The sequence below is a fragment of the Erythrolamprus reginae genome, chromosome 5 (assembly GCF_031021105.1).
Source record: "Erythrolamprus reginae isolate rEryReg1 chromosome 5, rEryReg1.hap1, whole genome shotgun sequence".
Classification (NCBI taxonomy): Eukaryota; Metazoa; Chordata; class Lepidosauria; order Squamata; family Dipsadidae; genus Erythrolamprus; species Erythrolamprus reginae.
The window spans coordinates 36,130,441-36,147,770 of record NC_091954.1 but is presented as its reverse complement, the minus strand read 5'-3'; the positions used below and the strand labels follow the sequence as shown (position 1 = coordinate 36,147,770).

General features: G+C 40.3%; 1 protein-coding gene across 6 annotated transcripts in view; it reads left to right on the top strand.

The window, feature by feature from the left end:
• The window catches only part of PLCE1 (phospholipase C epsilon 1), a 219,957-nt gene that overhangs the window by 102,414 nt on the left and 100,213 nt on the right, over positions 1–17,330 (top strand). For all 6 annotated transcript variants that reach the window (XM_070752402.1, XM_070752405.1, XM_070752404.1 and 3 more), the window contains exon 4: positions 637–932. In XM_070752402.1, coding sequence (XP_070608503.1) covers positions 637–932 — 296 coding nt within the window. The remainder of the gene's footprint in view (positions 1–636; positions 933–17,330) is intronic.

The following is a 17,330-nucleotide window of genomic DNA, read 5'->3' as shown; positions in this document are numbered from 1 at the left end:
TGCTGGAGAGTATCTATTGATGTAGTTGCTAAGAGTGAACAATAACTTAACGGAACATAACCATTATGAGCATTTCAAATGATAAAAGGAGTCTTGTGTTCCTGATAGTTTTATTTTGATTGTGTGGGTAAGATAGAGTACTTGTTGGATATGCATTATGAAGATCTTGCTTCCTCATAATAAATTTTTGATCACAGACTTGAAGTTTTACAGCATCATAGTAGACACTATTACGAATATGCTTTAAAATATGGTCCCATTCAGTTTACGTTGTCACTAAATGAGGATAATCATCATGAAGTGAGTGGAGTTTAAAACTGAGGAAATAATTATTGTCCCAGCAGACTATTTAAATGAATACAAATTACAGTACTTGTATCTTTGGTACAGAAGATGACACAATACATCCACCTATGCAAATGTTTACATATTATGTTCACATTATAATTTAATATATTTAACAATGTTAATAATATTTTCTAGAGATCAAAATGAACTTCAGTTGTGAAATTGCTCAGGATTTAAGCTTGAGCAGAATATATGATTTTGTGTGTGTGTGTGTGTGTGTGTGTAAAATGTTAATTAAACCTGATGAAGAGAAAATGCTGGCTATTTTTTTACTTTTGTTTGTTTTAGAACGACAGTTGATTTCGTCCATGGCCACATCTAATGCCCTCACTTCCACCGTCAGTAAAGAACTTGTAGAACTACAGCATCTCATTCAGTTCCCAGAGGAAGTTGCTAGTATCCTGATGGAGCAGGAGGAGGATCTTTACAGAAAAGTATTGCCCATTGACTATCTCTGCTTCTTAACCAGAGATTTGGGAAACGCTGAATGTCAGAACAAACTTGCATCCATCAGAGCAACTTTTCTCTCTGTCCCAGATGGGGAACGGAGTGCTGTGGAAAATTTGGTGACACGGTTCAATGAGGTAGGTGGAGGATTTTGATTATCTTCTATATGTTGTTTATATGTTTTTTGTTGTATGTTTTTATGGGCAGACTGAATGGGTCTCAAGTGAAGGGAACACTTCTGGGGTCTTTTCTCCTTTGATGAACTTTTCAGGCTAACTTTATACGAGCACATATTTGTGAAGCTGTGTAATAACTAGCTGTAACTACCACTTTAATTCCTCACAGTGCCTCTGCTATATAGACATTGCATTAGGGCATTGTGGGATACTATGTTGGAGCCACTGATGAACTTTGGTGGAATGTAGCCTGAATTTCCAGGAGAGAGGTCTGTATTCCAGAGAAGTAAGAGACAGCAAGAGTTAGCTAGTATATTTGGAATGAACATTAAAATCAAGATTTCTCCACTCTAGAAGTTCTCAGAATATATGACGCAATAGTTTAGCAATAGGACCTAGACTTATATGGCACTCCATGATGCTTTACAGCCCTCTCTAAGTGATTTATAAAGTCAACGTATTGTCCCCAACAATCTGGGTACTCATTTTACCCACTTCAGAAGGATGGAAGGCTGAGTCAGGATTAAGTCGGTCAGGATTGAACTCCTGGCAGTGGGCAGTGCTGCATTCTAACTGGTGGCATAAAGCATTGTTTATTTAGTTTGGCAAGATTTCTATCTAGAGGTGAAGAACAATAAAATAAACTACTTTGAAGTAACATAGCATGTCTTTCTTGGTTTTTGAAGCCTGACATAAACTGTTGAGTATTGGGCTGAATATTTTTTAGAGAATGAAGGACAGATTTTTAACAATGGTTTCTATTTCACTAGACCATGGTTTTTGCCCAAGGAAGGGTATAATTGCCAATCCTGGTCTTCTGACAAGTATATTGATTGTAACAATGGATTGGATTGTTGCAGAGAGCTTATAATTTAATTGCTGGGCCATTCTCCTTTGAGGGAGGAGTCGACAGTCAGGATGGGTTGTACTTGCTCGTCAGAGGCGTGTCCGAGTTATAGAAGTATAAAAAGGCTGGAACCGCCCAAAGGCCCAGTTTTTTCGACTCGCTTCTAACAGAGACACCTCGTAGCAGCACAACCTATTTTGTCTGTGACTCCTTATAAATAATCTTCATTAGGTTAGTAATCTCAAATTTTTATCAGTTTAAATTGGTCCTGAGGAAGCAGTAGGGTGCGGTGGCCTTTTGGTACAGCTCTATCTGCTGGTGGGTAGGGCCCTAGGTTCCCCCCCCCCTCCCGGCTCTTTTTATCTCCTTCAGCCATTAGGGCTGCCGTGGAGCCACTCGCAGGCAAGCCTTAAGCCTGGTGAGGGATCCTGGCTGGTTACAGTCTGATCCCCTTTGCCAACGTTCCTCCTAGCTAGAACGTGCGAGCCCTCACAGTGGCCTCTCGCCCCAGGGCTGGTTACAGCTCTGGTGGTGTTGTGTTATTTTACCTTGATTTTCCTCCCAGAGAGAGCTGGCTTCTGACTCCGTGCCAGGTTTTCCAAAAGACTCGGGAGAGAGAGAGAGAGAAAAAATGGCCCGATAGCTTGTGAGGCAGGAGAAATTGCCTGTTTACTAAATTCCAGGCCTCTTCTATCAGGCATTAATTGCTCACCAAGTGACTGAACGAAGCTTTAAGCCTCTGTAGATTTTTATTTCGGGGCTTTTTGTTCTGCATAATTGAGACTATTTACTAGGAAGAGAGATTGTCCTTCTTAGCATTTCTCTCATTCGGCTTCGTTTTAACAGTCCCAAGCAACTCCAGGCCTTTGGTGCCATTTTCTGGCCAGTCCTATGACGGTCTCAGTGGTTTCCCAAGTGACTGGGAACTCCTTGACCAGGCTTTAAAGAAGGAGTAAAATCATAGATTAAGAAATTCTTTCCTTTCCAAAATTAGGGGCTAGGTTATTGTTAATATATTTAGCCTTTTCCTTGCAAGAAACATTTTCAACAATTTTTTATTTTTTATTTTTATTTATTTATTCACCTTTATTCTATTTTACTTTTCCTCCTCACAGACCCCTGCAAGGGGACTTTGTCTTCCTAAATTTCCCTCTGCCTTTTATCCCCTTTCCCTCTTTCTATCTGTCCTGCCATGACAGACCTAGCTAAAGCAGGAGGGAAAAGAACCAAAAAATCTGTCAGGCCTCTACAGGAAGATCCTGTTGCCATCTCCTCTATTTCAGAGAGCAGGGATTCTATTCCCCATCCTTCTAAAGTAGAGAAGCGTAGGGATCGTACACTACAATGCCTCCATGAGAAAGCAGCCAGGGCTCTTTCCCCTACACCCAGGATTCCTAATCAGGCTCCAGCTGCTATTACCCCTTCTGGGTCCGCTGTAACTCTGGCTGCTAGTGTTTGGGGTCCAGCTTGCTTGCCAAATCAAGTTTTGAACCCAGACACTTCTAGACCTACAGTTCCTCTATCTCCTACGATTCTCATTGTACCTCTAGTTCAACCTGGCCCTTCCTTAGAAGTCTCTGAACGGATACCTCAGGCGACGCCTCACCCAGAGGTCCACCCTTCCTCTTCAACTATCTTTGATGCATCAGTCATCCAGAGGTGGAGTGAATCAGCAGTTCAACGCAGCGTTGAATTTAAGCTTAGCACCTTACCCACTACCATTCCTTCTAGACCAGTACCTGCGCCACCAGTGGTCCCTCGTTCCCTTTCTGCCTCTACCTTCAGACCTACCCAAGATTCTTGGTCTGATGCCTCAGCTGAGGACTCAGATTCTTCTTACAAGGAACCTCCAGAGGGGGGTCATGCCAGTCTGTCTGAGGACGAAGAAGCGTCTCCAGCTTTACCTATATCAGCGACCTTATTCCCAGCTGAGTTTTTTTCTACCATTTTGTTGAAGGCTCGTTCGACTGCTGGGCTCACAGCTCCGCCCGCTCACACCCAACCTTCCGCTTCCCAGGTGGAGACTCTGTGGAATCCTTACACGGAGGAGCAAGATGTGATACCGGCTCTGCACCTCTTTGTATAGACCATTACTAAACAATGCCTGAACCCGGCGGCAGGTCCAGCTCCTTCTAATCTAGAGAAGAGATTTTTTAATGTAGCTCCGGAGCTCGCCTCTTTCCTAGAGCCCCCTGCTATAGACTTCTCAGTTCTTGCCCTGCATTCTTCAGAGAACCTGCCGGGAAAGGAGGAGGATCTTCTAAATGGAGAAGACCGTAAAATTGATCAGCTTTTGCAGAAGAGTCATCAATCCGTTGCTTGGGCAATCAAAGGAGCTACAACCTCTTCCTTTTTCGCCAGGACCATGCTCATCTATATCAGACAGTTGCAGGAACAGATTCCGGCTTCTGACATTTCTGCCCAACAAAGCCTGAACAAGATGTTTGCCACCTGTCAACTACTGGCGGACATTACTCTATATACAGCATGGTTTGCAGCCAAAACCATGGCCTCCTCAATAGCGGCCAGGAGAATGACCTGGCTCAAGAAGTGGCAAGTGGATATTAAACACAAGTGGCGTTTTGCTACAGCAGAATACAAGGGTAAGAACCTTTTCGGTGACGTCTTGGAACCCTTCCTCATCGACTCTAAGGACAAAAAGAAGATCCTACCCTCGAGCCAGAAGAAATCTTCTCAACACCCATCTCCTTACTATCGTCGACCCTTTCGTCAGACTGACCAATCCTTCTCCTACTACAGAGGCTCGGCTCAGCAGAGCTACAAACCTCGCAATTTCCAGGACAAGACCCCTAGATGCAGAGGAACCAAGTGTCCCTTTCGCGGATCTGCAGGAAGCCGTCAGGGCCGAAGAGGTAGGTGATGATATCCTCCACCCCGACCCCCCTACAGTTCCCATCGGCGGTCGCCTTGCTAAGTTTGCCTCCCATTGGTCTGCTATTTCTTCAGACCCCTGGGTTCTCAATACAGTTGCAAGGGGTTTACATTTGGAGTTTCTTTCCCCTCCCCCCTCCTTCTTCATTGCCTGCACTATTTCCAAAGATCCCTCTAAGAGGGCTCTAATGGACCAGGCCATACAACACCTGTTAGACATTCGGGCCATTCAGCCAGTCCCCTCTGAATTTCAGTGCCAAGGTTTTTACTCTATCCTTTTTCTTGTCCCCAAGACCTTGGGGGGCTGGAGACCTATTCTGGATTTGAAACGCCTTAACCTGTATTTAAAATATCACAAGTTTAAGATGCACTCTCTTAAAACTATCTTAGCCTGAATCAGAAAGGGAGACTTCATGGCCTCTCTGGACCTAACTGAAGCCTACCTACATACCCTCATAGCTAAGGAACACCGTAGGTTCCTTCATTTCTCCTATGCAGGAAGGCATTTTCAGTACCCTTCCTTTTGGCCTAACCTCAGCCCCCCGGGTTTTCACCAAGATTTTATCAGTTTTAGCTGCCCATCTTAGATCTATACCCATTCGACTTCAATTCTATTTGGATGACATTCTGGTACTAGCGAAGTCCTTTAACCAAGCTCAGGACCACTTGAAGACCACTGTTGAGGTCCTTATGGCTCACGGTTTTTCTATTAATATCCAGAAAAGCCATCTCACCCCTGCTACCTCCATCCTTCATTTGGGTACAGTTATCAACTCCTCAGTGGGCCTAGTAAGTCTCTCCCCTGAACGGATAAGTAGCATTAGGGGGTTGGCATCCCAAATCCAGGGTGACCCTTTCCCCACCCTCTCCTCCCTTTCTTCCTTGTTAGGGAAGATGGTTTCCTGTTTTTCCATTGTTCCCTGGGCTAGACTCCACTCTCAAGATCTCCAGTGGCTTTTACTTCCCTTTCAAAAACTTGGACAGGCCCACTTGGCAAGACGAACCCATCTTCCTCCACAGGTCCAAAGATCCCTGACATGGTGGAAGTCCGGAGCCATCGAGAAAGGCACCCTGTTCCGAGCCTTCCCCACCATAACCATCACCATGGACGCCAGTCTGTCAGGATGGGGAGCTCACTGCGACTATCAGCAGGCCCAGGGCATTTGGGACGCGAGCCAATCTTCCTGCTCCATCAACTGGCTGGAGTTACACACAGTTTTCCTGGCCCTCAAGAACTTCAGCCACCTGATTGCCGGGCAGGACGTCCTCATCAGGACCGACAATATGGCCACCAAGGCACATATCAACCGTCAAGGGGGCACCAGGTCCAAGACTCTGATGCTAGAGGCCAAGAAGATCAGCCTCTGGGCAGAGAGACACTTGTCCTCTCTCCAATCGGAGCACATATCAGGGACAGACAACATACAGGCGGATGCCCTCAGCCGGGCAACAGTAAAGCAAACCGAGTGGAAATTAGATCCGAGAGTTTTCCAGCAAATTTCAAAGAGATTTGGCAAACCGTTAATAGATCTGTTTGCTTCCCCACTCAACACTCAACTTCCCCGCTTCTTCTCCTGCTTCCCGTCCCAGGGGGCGGAGAATTACGATGCCCTCCACTGTCCCTGGCCCAGGGGACTACTGTATGCCTTTCCTCCATTACCTATCCTCCCCCAAGTCATCCACAAGATATTGGAGGAGCAAGTGGGGGTAATATTGATAGCTCCTTTCTGGCCCAGGCAACCCTGGTTTGCGGACTTTAAAATGTTGTCTGTAGTGGAGCCATGGCAAATACCAGTGGATCCTCAACTGCTCTCCCAGGGGTTCCTCCTACACCTGGATCCGGGCAGGTGCTGCTTGACTGCCTGGCTTTTGAGCGGAACGTCCTGAGGAGTCAGGATTTCAACAACTATGTCATCGATTATATCCATAAGGCTCGCAAACCTTCCACGGAGCGTATTTACTCCTCAACTTGGCAAACCTTTTGCTCCTGGTGTGAGTCTCAAGGATTGTCTCCAATTTGCATTCCCCTCTCCAAGGTCCTCAAATTCCTAAAACACGGCCTAGATAAGGGTCTCTGCCCGAATACCTTTAAGCGGCAAACTGCAGCTCTTTCCTCCATCATCGCTTCTGACACCTGGATATCCCTTGCTCACGTTCCTTTGGTATTCAGATTCCTCAGCGACGTTTCCAACTCGCACCCCCCTGTGGTCCACCGTTTCCCCACTTGGGACCTCCCAAAGGTATTGTATTCGTTAACAGAACCTCCTTATGAGCCTGTACGAGAGGCTTCTCTACGATATCTTTCCTTCAAGGTATCTTTCCTAATTGCCATTACGACAGCCAGACGGATATCTGAGTTAGCAGCATTATCTGTCAGAGAGGACCTGTGCCTTTTCCACCAAGACAAAGTAGTCCTCCGCCTTGACCCGTCCTTTGTTCCCAAAATCAATTCAATTTTCCATCGGAGTCAGGACATTATTCTACCAACCTTCTGTTCCCGACCTTCTCTCCCTTCGGAACACAGATGGCACACGCTTGACGTGAGGAGAGCTCTTCGTATTTACTTGAGAAGAACACGGCCCATCAGACAATCTGAGGCCCTGTTTATTTTCTTCTCCCCTCAAAAGATCGGCCTCAAGGCTTCTTCATCCACCATTGGTAGATGGATCCGTGGGGCCATTGCCAAAGCCTATTACATGGAGGGCGTCCAGAGGCCTCTGGGTATAACCGCACACTCCACTAGGAGTGCGGCCACCTCGGCGGCCTGGGCCACTCAATGCCCCCTGGAGGATTTATGCAAGGTGGCTACCTGGACCTCTCTCACTCCTTTTATCCGCCACTATAAGATTGACAAGTTTGCCTCAGCACAGGCAGCCTTTGGGCGGAGGGTTACCCATCCCTTGGGACAATAACTTTGACATGTCCCATCCTGACTGTCGACTCCTCCCTCCAAGGAGAATGAGCGTTGACTCACCTGATACGCTCTTTCTCTTGGTAGAGGAGTCGACAGTCAGTTCCCTCCCCTTTTCCAACTTCCTTAGGCTTATCTACCTTCTTCTTCTTACCTTGTTTTTTTCCCTGTTCAATGTAGAGCTGATGAAGTTTTCCTGTATATAGTTCAGGTTTTTTTGAATTGGTTGAATCTAGGAGTCTGAGTTGTGCTGCCACTCCAAGTCAGTGTTTTCAGTTACGTCATCAAAACTGGGCCTTTGGGCGGTTCCAGCCTTTTTATACTTCTATTACTCGGACACGCCTCTGACGAGCGAGTACAACCCATCCTGACTGTCGACTCCTCTACCAAGAGAAAGAGCGTATCAGGTGAGTCAACGCTCATTTTGTTACAAAGTAAACATAATGTTCCTAGTAATATGAAAGGAACATGAAACAAGTATTTCTAAACTATTAACAGGTTCTACACATTCATTTATAATCCACCATCCAAATCCCTTTCATGTGCTATGATTGTTCTTAAGGAAATGGCGATATTTTCCTTTTGAAGCAAACTTTAAATTTATTTTCTGTCTAATTTATTTGAGTGTGACTGAAATCCAACAGTGCAATTAGCAAGTGTAACATATATTGCTGTGCAGTTTTACTGAGCTAAATCAGGATGTCATTGTAAGCTAATACAGTAGTGGCAGCAGAAACGGGAACGAGATAATTTAGTCACAGTAGGTACATGATTCAAGGCAGGATGGAATTGGCATTGTTGCTTAAAATGGCTAAATGTGCATTTATTTGGTTCTATTATAATAATCACAGAATCATAAATCTAGTGCATATCAGTTTTATATAAATCTACATTGTATGGCGGTATATTGCTGAAAAATTGTTTTGTATTTAAACCTATAAAACCATCATTATACAAATATATCAAAAAGATCCTGATCAAAATATGAGTAAATATTTATATGTCGCCCCGAGTCCTCGGAGTGGGGCAGCATATAAATCCAATAAATAAAATAAAATGAAATAAATAAATGAGAACAAGAAAGGGAAAAAAATAAGAAATACCTATATAACAAGATTAGAGAATCAGAGGCTTGCCTAGAATTCTCTTCAAAATATTCATATACCCTTATGCAGATATTATTGTATCTTTAAAAAAGATTCCAGAAGGAAGAGTCATGTTTTGGTTGGCCAAAAAATGTAACTGTTTTCTGGCATTGCCTGTAAAAATAATTCACTATATTTATATTGTGGGAGCCAGGATGAATTTTTAGATGACAGACTCTTGATACTTAATGAAAGAAAACTATTTCATACGTTGGTCCCAACCACCTTCACCCCAATTATTTCTTCCAAATTCTCTACTATGTAACAGTATTATGTGCATTAGCATTTTGATTACTTAATAATTTTTATTCTCTGAGTAAATAACGTTTGGCTTTATGTGGTTACCCATTCATCTTATAAGTTGACTCTTTGGGTTTATGTAATTTAACTTTATTATCAAATCAAAGTGTAATGGCCTTAAACTTTTAGTGTGGATGATCATGAAATATCAAAATAGAAACATTAAAAGACAGTTTTATGTGTTAAATGAAACTGGCTTCTTGTAAAAAATCTTTGCTTAGATTAAAAAAGGAATAGACAATATTTCCAGTCCCTTTTAGAAGGAAACAATATCTAAGAATATAGAGATGGGATTTTTACAACAATCTAATTTTGTATACCTATGTTGAAAGAGTATCAATTGATTTTATTTTAAAGAAGTAAATAGCCATTGATTACAAAGTGAAAAGGCTTAAACCTTTAGAATAATTTAATCACTTAAAGATGGCTCAAATATTTAAACACTACAATTAACATTTTAAATATATCCACAATCTACCCATCTATCAAATTTCTAAGTTACACCGAAGTATCAGTAAATTAATTTGCTCTTGGATCCTTTTACTTTTTAAAAAGTAATTTTAAATGTTTTTTTCCCACTCTCATATAACATTACATTTAACTATTTATATGTCTCTTGCAATCTATGGATGTAAATGACTGTTATGTAATGAATGTGTGTAGAACAGCTTAACTCTCTTAGCAGTCCCAAAAGAGATGGCTTAAAAGTATAAATTTGCTTTAGCACAGTGGAATGTAAATAAATATTTCATTCCCCAGTTCAGAACTTTTGAAAACTTAAATGAGCTTGCAGAAACCTTTAGAAAATACATGTATTATGTTTGTATAAATAGCTAAATGTTTCCAGTCCTTGTTTGGAACAGCATGCTTGAATTAGTATATAATCGGATTAAACTGGTAAAGGTACTTTGTTGGTCTGTTTTACTCCTTTCAAGCAGGCCAGTTATCATGCTTTATTAAATAGTTACAGGTTTTGCAAAAGGAAGCAGAGTAGGGTTTGTTAGTTAGTTAGTTAGTTAGTTTGTTTATGTGTGTGGGGGGGGTGGGTGTTGCTGCATGGTAGCACTTCCAAACACAAAACCAAAAAAAATTCTAGACCTGACTTTCTACATTTGTAGCTAGAAAATATTTTCCACTGCACTTGAAAGCATGGATCCAGTTTAGGAGGTGAAAATTAGCCTGTGTAAAATATAGACTTTTTAACTTTATGTAATCAACCAGCAAATGATGCCTGAGATGGGTGGATCATTCTGATTAAGATTTAATTTACAAGCACCAACCTAATGATTTAATGAGGCAAGGAAAACATTTAACAAATGCATATGATTAATGAACAAGTGGGAACAAATGCTAATACCAGCAAAGTACCAGCACGATACCTTACAGCGATGAAATTTGAAGCTGATGCATTTTATATATTTGATGTTACAGTAGTTTCTTGTTCAAAATTACAATCTGTTTTGGTGGAGCTGCATAAACTAGCGTCTCTTAACTTTTCATCCTCTTAAGTCTCTTTGGTCATACTAGCAATGAACTTTGATCCAGTCACAATAGAAATAAAATGTCTACTTTTTTTAGAAGAACGTATATTTATATGTATTTATAACCTTACTTTTATTAAAATATTAAATTACTGTGAATATTAAGGATATAAAATACTATGAATGTTGACCATAGCTAAAACTATAAAGTATTGAGTTAGAGCTAATTGTGACTGAAATAATGGTGATCAATAATGAATATTGAAACTCTAGAAAAAGTGCAGTAGAGAGCAACCAGAATGATAAAGGGACTGGAAACCAAAACATATGAGGAAAGGCTGCAGAAACTGAGCATGGATAGTCTAGTCTAGTGAAGAGGAGGTCTGGGGTGGGGGACATGATAGCAGTCTTCAAATACTTGAGGGCCAGACAAGGAGCAACGGATGGAAGCTGACCAAGGAGAGATTCAGCCTGGAAATAAGGAAAAACATTCTTACGGTGAGAGCTAGCAACCAGTAGAATGGCCTGCCTACGGAGGTTGTGAACGCCCCAACACTAGAGATTTTCAAGAAGAGATTGGACTGCCATATGTCTGGGATGGTATGCAGGGGGTTGGACTAAAAGACCAACCAGTCCCTTCCAACATACGTACGTAACTATATATATACATACATACATACATACATACATACATACATACATACATACGTACGTACGTACGTACGTACGTAATCGCTGGGGCAGTCTTCCCTTGAATCCAAATCAAGTGCTGTAGTACTTTGAAATAATGAGGATAATTGGTAAGATTTTATTCTGATTTCCAAGGCCAAATAATTCAGATTTCTGGACTCTAGTAAATATTTGTATGTACCTGAGATATGTACAATATCTTATTTCAAGTCAAAATCTATAGACTTGGCTATTTCTCTAAACATAGTCCTCGACTTACAATTGTAATGGTTATTTGTTATGATGGTTGTTAAAGGGTCATCATTTGACTGATGCAATTTAATGATTTTTTTTTGTAGTAGTCATTAAGTCAGGGGTCCCCAAACTTGGCAACTTGAAGTCTTGTGGACATCAACATTTGGCAAGTTGAAGTCCACAAATCTTAAAGTTGCCAAATTTGAAGACCTTTGCATTAAGTGAACCTGTTATCATTAACTGAACTCTGTGATCATTAATTTTTTGTGAAAAACCAGAAGTTAATACCAGTTCTGGCACTTGACCACAGGATGGTGCAAACTCCTATGAATGCAGGCTCAATTGCCAAGTGCCAAAAGGCAGTCGTGTGTATCAGGGGAGCGGTCCTCAGAAGTTCAGAACCGGTTTGTAAATATCTTTTAGGGAGTTGTAACTTCCGTCATAAATCAAAGACTACTGGTATAATTGACATGGAGAGATATTAAGTAGGATTATCCATTGCTTGCCGTCAATGGCAAAAAGATATCATGGAATGTGCCTGCAATTTAAACCAAACCATATGGCAGCAAGATTTAGTATTGAATAACTCATATATAAATTTAGCCGACAGGCTTGGGAGTAAGCATTTGACAGTGGATGGCTTATATGATTTCCTATTTGATTCTAACCACAGAAGAGGTGTGATCAAAATTCTTTTCTGGTGATTGCCTTTTGTATTTTTAAAGCTATTATATTCTTTGTTTTGGTTTGTAATCACAATTATAAAGAGTTAAAATGCGTTATACATTGTTTTTAGCATTGGTTACCCAGAAAGACACAGTGCTTAAGTAAAGTTGGAGACAAAAACAGATAAAAGTTATGGAGAAAGACTTCCCAATTTGCAGTCTGTGGCATACCAGAAACCAGGTTGCAGAATACAGGCAGCATCCGAAAGAAACCATGCCCCCTCCGATCCACAGAACAACTTCTCTCCAGGGAATCAGTCCCTGGTGCCCAAAAGTGCTAAAGAGCATAGAATTCATCTGACTGTCTAAGAATGTGGAACATTTTAAATTTGTTTTAAGCTTCACTGTAAAATGAAATAAGTGGTTGACTATTTTAGGCCTAGGGCTAGAGATTTATATCCAAATGGTTCTTGAGAATAGCTGAAGGTACAGTATAACATCAAAGCACACAGGGATATTTAGAAGTCACACAAGTTAATTAAATAACCAGCTAGTTTTGAAGCATTCATTAAATTCCAAAATGAATGGACCATAGAGATTTCATTTTGATGGTCCATGTCTACAGCCCTTCCTTCAAGTTCTGTTCTGCTCAGCCATAAATCTACATACTTTAGATGTTTGGCTTCTTGAATGTTTACCCAGAAGGACTAATATTATCCAATAGTTTTAAAGGCAGCCATCTAGTATTTTGCTCAAATTGGCTATTCTGAACCAAGTATATTATTCTTATTTTTTTTCCACTTAGAATATATAAAAGGAATGTAAAATAATTGTAAAGTTCATTGCTGCCGATGAAAAAAAGATCTGCCAATTTAGTAAATACCAAGCAACCTGGCTTTATGTTTGGAATATTTGTTTTCAGTTTTGTTTCTTTTCCAATCCAGATAGTACAATTAGTTTCTTATACTTTTTGAGGGCTGAGAACGTATTTATTTTTCCATGTTATTCATAATTTGATTGACAACTTTGGAGAGATTGCAGCCATTTGTGCTACTTTAAAGAATTTTTCCTTTTGCTAGTTGCAGATAGTTTCTAAGAGATGTGTTTTTAGTGACATAATTACTAAGTTCACAAATGGTGTGTTAAAATTGTTCTCCATAAATAATTTTTATTAAACCACAGAACCATAATTATAATTCACTAGAAATTCTAGATGCCAACGAAAACTTTCAGTCATCCAGATAGGGTTGCATGGAAGTTGAGTCAGGGCAACTTGACTTCTAATAATTCTAGAATTCTATGGAAAGTCTCAACTTTAATCTTAAAAATGTAATTTTGCTGCAATACTTAAAAACAAACTTACATTAATTACTTTGGTAGGAACTCAGGGTTCTAAGTTTAATAGATTTTATAAAGAAAGACGTTTATTTAAATTTCATATGGCCACACATCTCACGGATTTGATGCAGCTATGAAGAATGAAAATATAATATAAATGCATATTTATATATTTTTTTAAAATGATTCCAACCAAATGATTCCCTCTAATTTTTTTTTTTTGGGGGGGGGCGGAAAAGTATAGTGTCTGAGCAGCAGTCCCTTTGGGACTGGGCGGCACAGAAATAATAAACAAACAAACAAACAAACAAATAAATAAAAAACCCACCCTGTTTTGCCTCAGAGAATTTCAAAATAAAATACTGTACTGTGTGTCTATAACAGTGAGCTCATAATAGGGCAACTCTACCAATATCAAAATGCCACTTAAATAGTTGAGCTAGTTTCAAACTAGATTTTGATTTTCTTTCTCTCTTCCTTACTCCCATTCTTTTTCTTTCTCTTTTCCTTCCTCTCTTTTTTCTATCTGTTTCTCTCTCTTCCTCTCTTCCCCTCTCTCTCCTTTCCTCTCACTCTTTCCCTCTCGGCTTCTGGGCAGGTTTGAAAAACTCTGAGTTGATGATGATTTTTAAGTGAGCTATAGCTCACTGCTCAGCTTAGAGGGAACTATGATTCCAACTAGTTAATACAGTACAAGTGGCTCCCACTGAAACTGAGTTTACCAGAGAAAAGTCTATTATAGGGGTGTCAAACTTGCATCATCGCATTGTTATCATGCGATGTCTTGTGGCTTTCCACACTTTTGTTGAAATGGATGGGCGTGGCCAACGTGTGATGCATCTGGACTGCGCGCTGCGAGTTTGACATCCCTGGTCTATAACATCCTCCAACTAACCAAGTTAATGTTTGGGTAGGATTTTTTCCCTGTACCACAGACCATCAGGAGTTTTGATTGTAGGGAGATATTAAAGCGATACGTAACACAAGCATCCCCTTCCACTTCAATTAGAAAGGATTTATGTGTCTCTTGTGCGTATGAATATACGCATACCTAATGCTCAAACTACCATTTAAAATTATCTATGGCTCATAAGGCCACAAGTTCACCTCCTATGTCATATTTACAGGATCGTCTTCTGCCACATACCTCCCAGAGACCAATTAGAGCACACAGAGTTGGCCTCCTCCAGGTCCTGTCTGCTAAACAATGCAGGTTGGGGGGGACCATGGGGGAGGGCCTTCTCTGTGGCTGCCCCGACTTTATGGAATCAACTCCCTCCCGAGGTCCGTATGGCCCCCATCCTGCTGGCTTTTCATAAGGCCATGAAGACCTGGCTATGCTGGCAGGCCTGGGGGCCCTAAATCAACCACTAGCTTGTCCATGTACATTAATTATGACTAGTACGTGTGTTGTTGAACTGCTTTTAAGTTTTAATTAGGATTTTAGAAATTAGTTCATTTTTTTCTTGACTTCTTTTTATTGTTATTGTTACTTGTGATTTTATACTAGTAAGCTTCCCTGAGTCCTTCGGGATTGGGCGGCATAGAAGTCAAATTAAATAATAAATAAATATGTCCCACAGAGTTGGCCTTCTCCGGGACCCATCAACTAAGCAATGTCGTTTGGCGGGACCCAGGAGAAGACCCTTTTCTGTGGTGGCCCCGACCCTCTGGAACCAGCTTCCCCCAGATATCAGAGTTGCCCCCACCCTCCTTGCCTTTCGCAAGCTCCTTAAAACCCACCTCTGTCGTCAGGCATGGGGGAATTGAAATTTCACTTCCCCCTAGTTATACATGGTATGCTTGTATGTATGAGTGGTTCTTTAAATTGGGTTTTTTTAGATTATTTTTAATATTAGATTTGTTTACATTGTCTTTTCATTGTTGTTAGCCGCCCTGAGTCTTCGAAGAGGGGCAGCATACAAATCTAATAAATAAATAAATAAAATTAATGTCCCAAAATGTATAAAGATAAGTATGGTTTTCAAAAAGATGAAAGTGATGGCTGTGAAGATGTGATCAGAACACAGTTCCATGTTGCCACACATAACAAAAACAAAAAGGGGTTGTGGTTTTTTTATTACACAGTGACAGTTGCCATCTTGATATTTCTTTTACCCTTCCTGCAAAGACTTCAGATTTTAGGATACAATCATATGCATTATTAAATCTCTGGAATATGCCTCATGGACCATGTTCAGAGCAGTTTATGCATCACAAATCACTATGCCGTTCAATCATATTTGAAAGTCTAAAGAAAATGGGAATTTTAGAATAACACATCGTATGTTTAGAATCTTTTGTAATCTTCTGCTTATTTACAGAATCTTCTTTCTCTTTAATTTCCCAAATAGATTATTTCTTGATATCAACTGCTTAGTCATTCAGATGTAAAAGTGTAAAATCTTGCCTTGCCATACTCTCTATTGTTACTTGTTTATTCTATTGAAACATTCTAAAAGTTTTTTAATGGTTCTGTATGGCCTTTTCTTCTGGAAGCGAGACAAGCTTCTGTTTTTGTTACCAGGATGACTGTCAAAACTACATTGTATAGAGTTTAATATCTGAATAATTGTGTAGCTATGTGTTACTTGTACTAGGGATGAAGTATGACACAAACCTGTCAACTCTGTTTAGGCTGATACTATTTAATAATCTGTTTTATTGTATTGGTTAGATTACATTTGTTTCCAATTAAGATCTGTTTGGGAATTAAGTATATTTATCAATTATTATACTGTACAGTATTTTAAATTCACTATGCAGAGGTGCTTTGGAGTTTATGAGACACAGTGCCTGTCTGCAACATTTTAAGACAGCTTTGACTTTTCTGATTTACAGGATCTTGCAACTACCCTTCTGAAGCTACTACATAGTTCTGGGGGGGGGGGGGTTAATATATTTTTTATTGATTTTTAACAATTTTAGCATCACACAACATAAAACAGTGCGTAGTGAATTGTGCCCACCACCCCGACACACACACATTCCCCACCAACAAATTGGGGGTATTTCATTTATAGTCCACTTAACCCAAGAGCAATATATCTGTTTACATATTATAGAGTGATTCCAATTTATTTCTTGTAGCTTGGTCTCGGATTCTGCTCGTCATATATCGTCTTACCTTGTCCCACCGTCCCATCAGCTGTTCCAACTCAGTTTCATTATCCAGATTTATCCTTTTTTCCATAATTTCAAATTGAATATGGTCCACCATGTACCTATACCAATTTTGCATTGTCCATTTTGTCGCATCCTTCCAACCCAGAACTATTACTGCCTGAGCGCTTTCTATTGCTGCTTTTTTTATTTCTCTAAATTCTCCCATCGCATTACTTTTTACTAGTACTGCCATTTCCTTAGTGATTGTCCATTGTATATTTAGCATTCTATTGATATCCTCTTTCACTTTTTGCCAAAATTCCTGCACTATCGGGCATTCCCAAAACATATGCATAAACACTCCTTTGTATTGACACCCATGGCAACAGTTCCCCCTGACATTCTGCTGAAAATGTGCGAATTGAACGGGAGTAAAATACCACTTATGTAATATTTTCCTTCTCATTTCCCTGATTCCTGTATTTTTAATTTTCCTGATATCTTCTACTATATTTTCCATTTCTTGTACCTCTACTGATATCTCATTTTGCCACCATTTAGTCAATCCATCAATCGTATCCCCTTCTGACTGCACTAGCAATTTGTATATATTAGTTGCTTGCGCCTTTATCCCCTCACTTTTTTCTCTTATTATTTTCTCTAACCCTGTCTCCTCCCTCCATAATACTTCTTTATTCTCCCTTTCATTAAGATATTTACATATTGCATTTATTTGTAACCATCTTCCCTT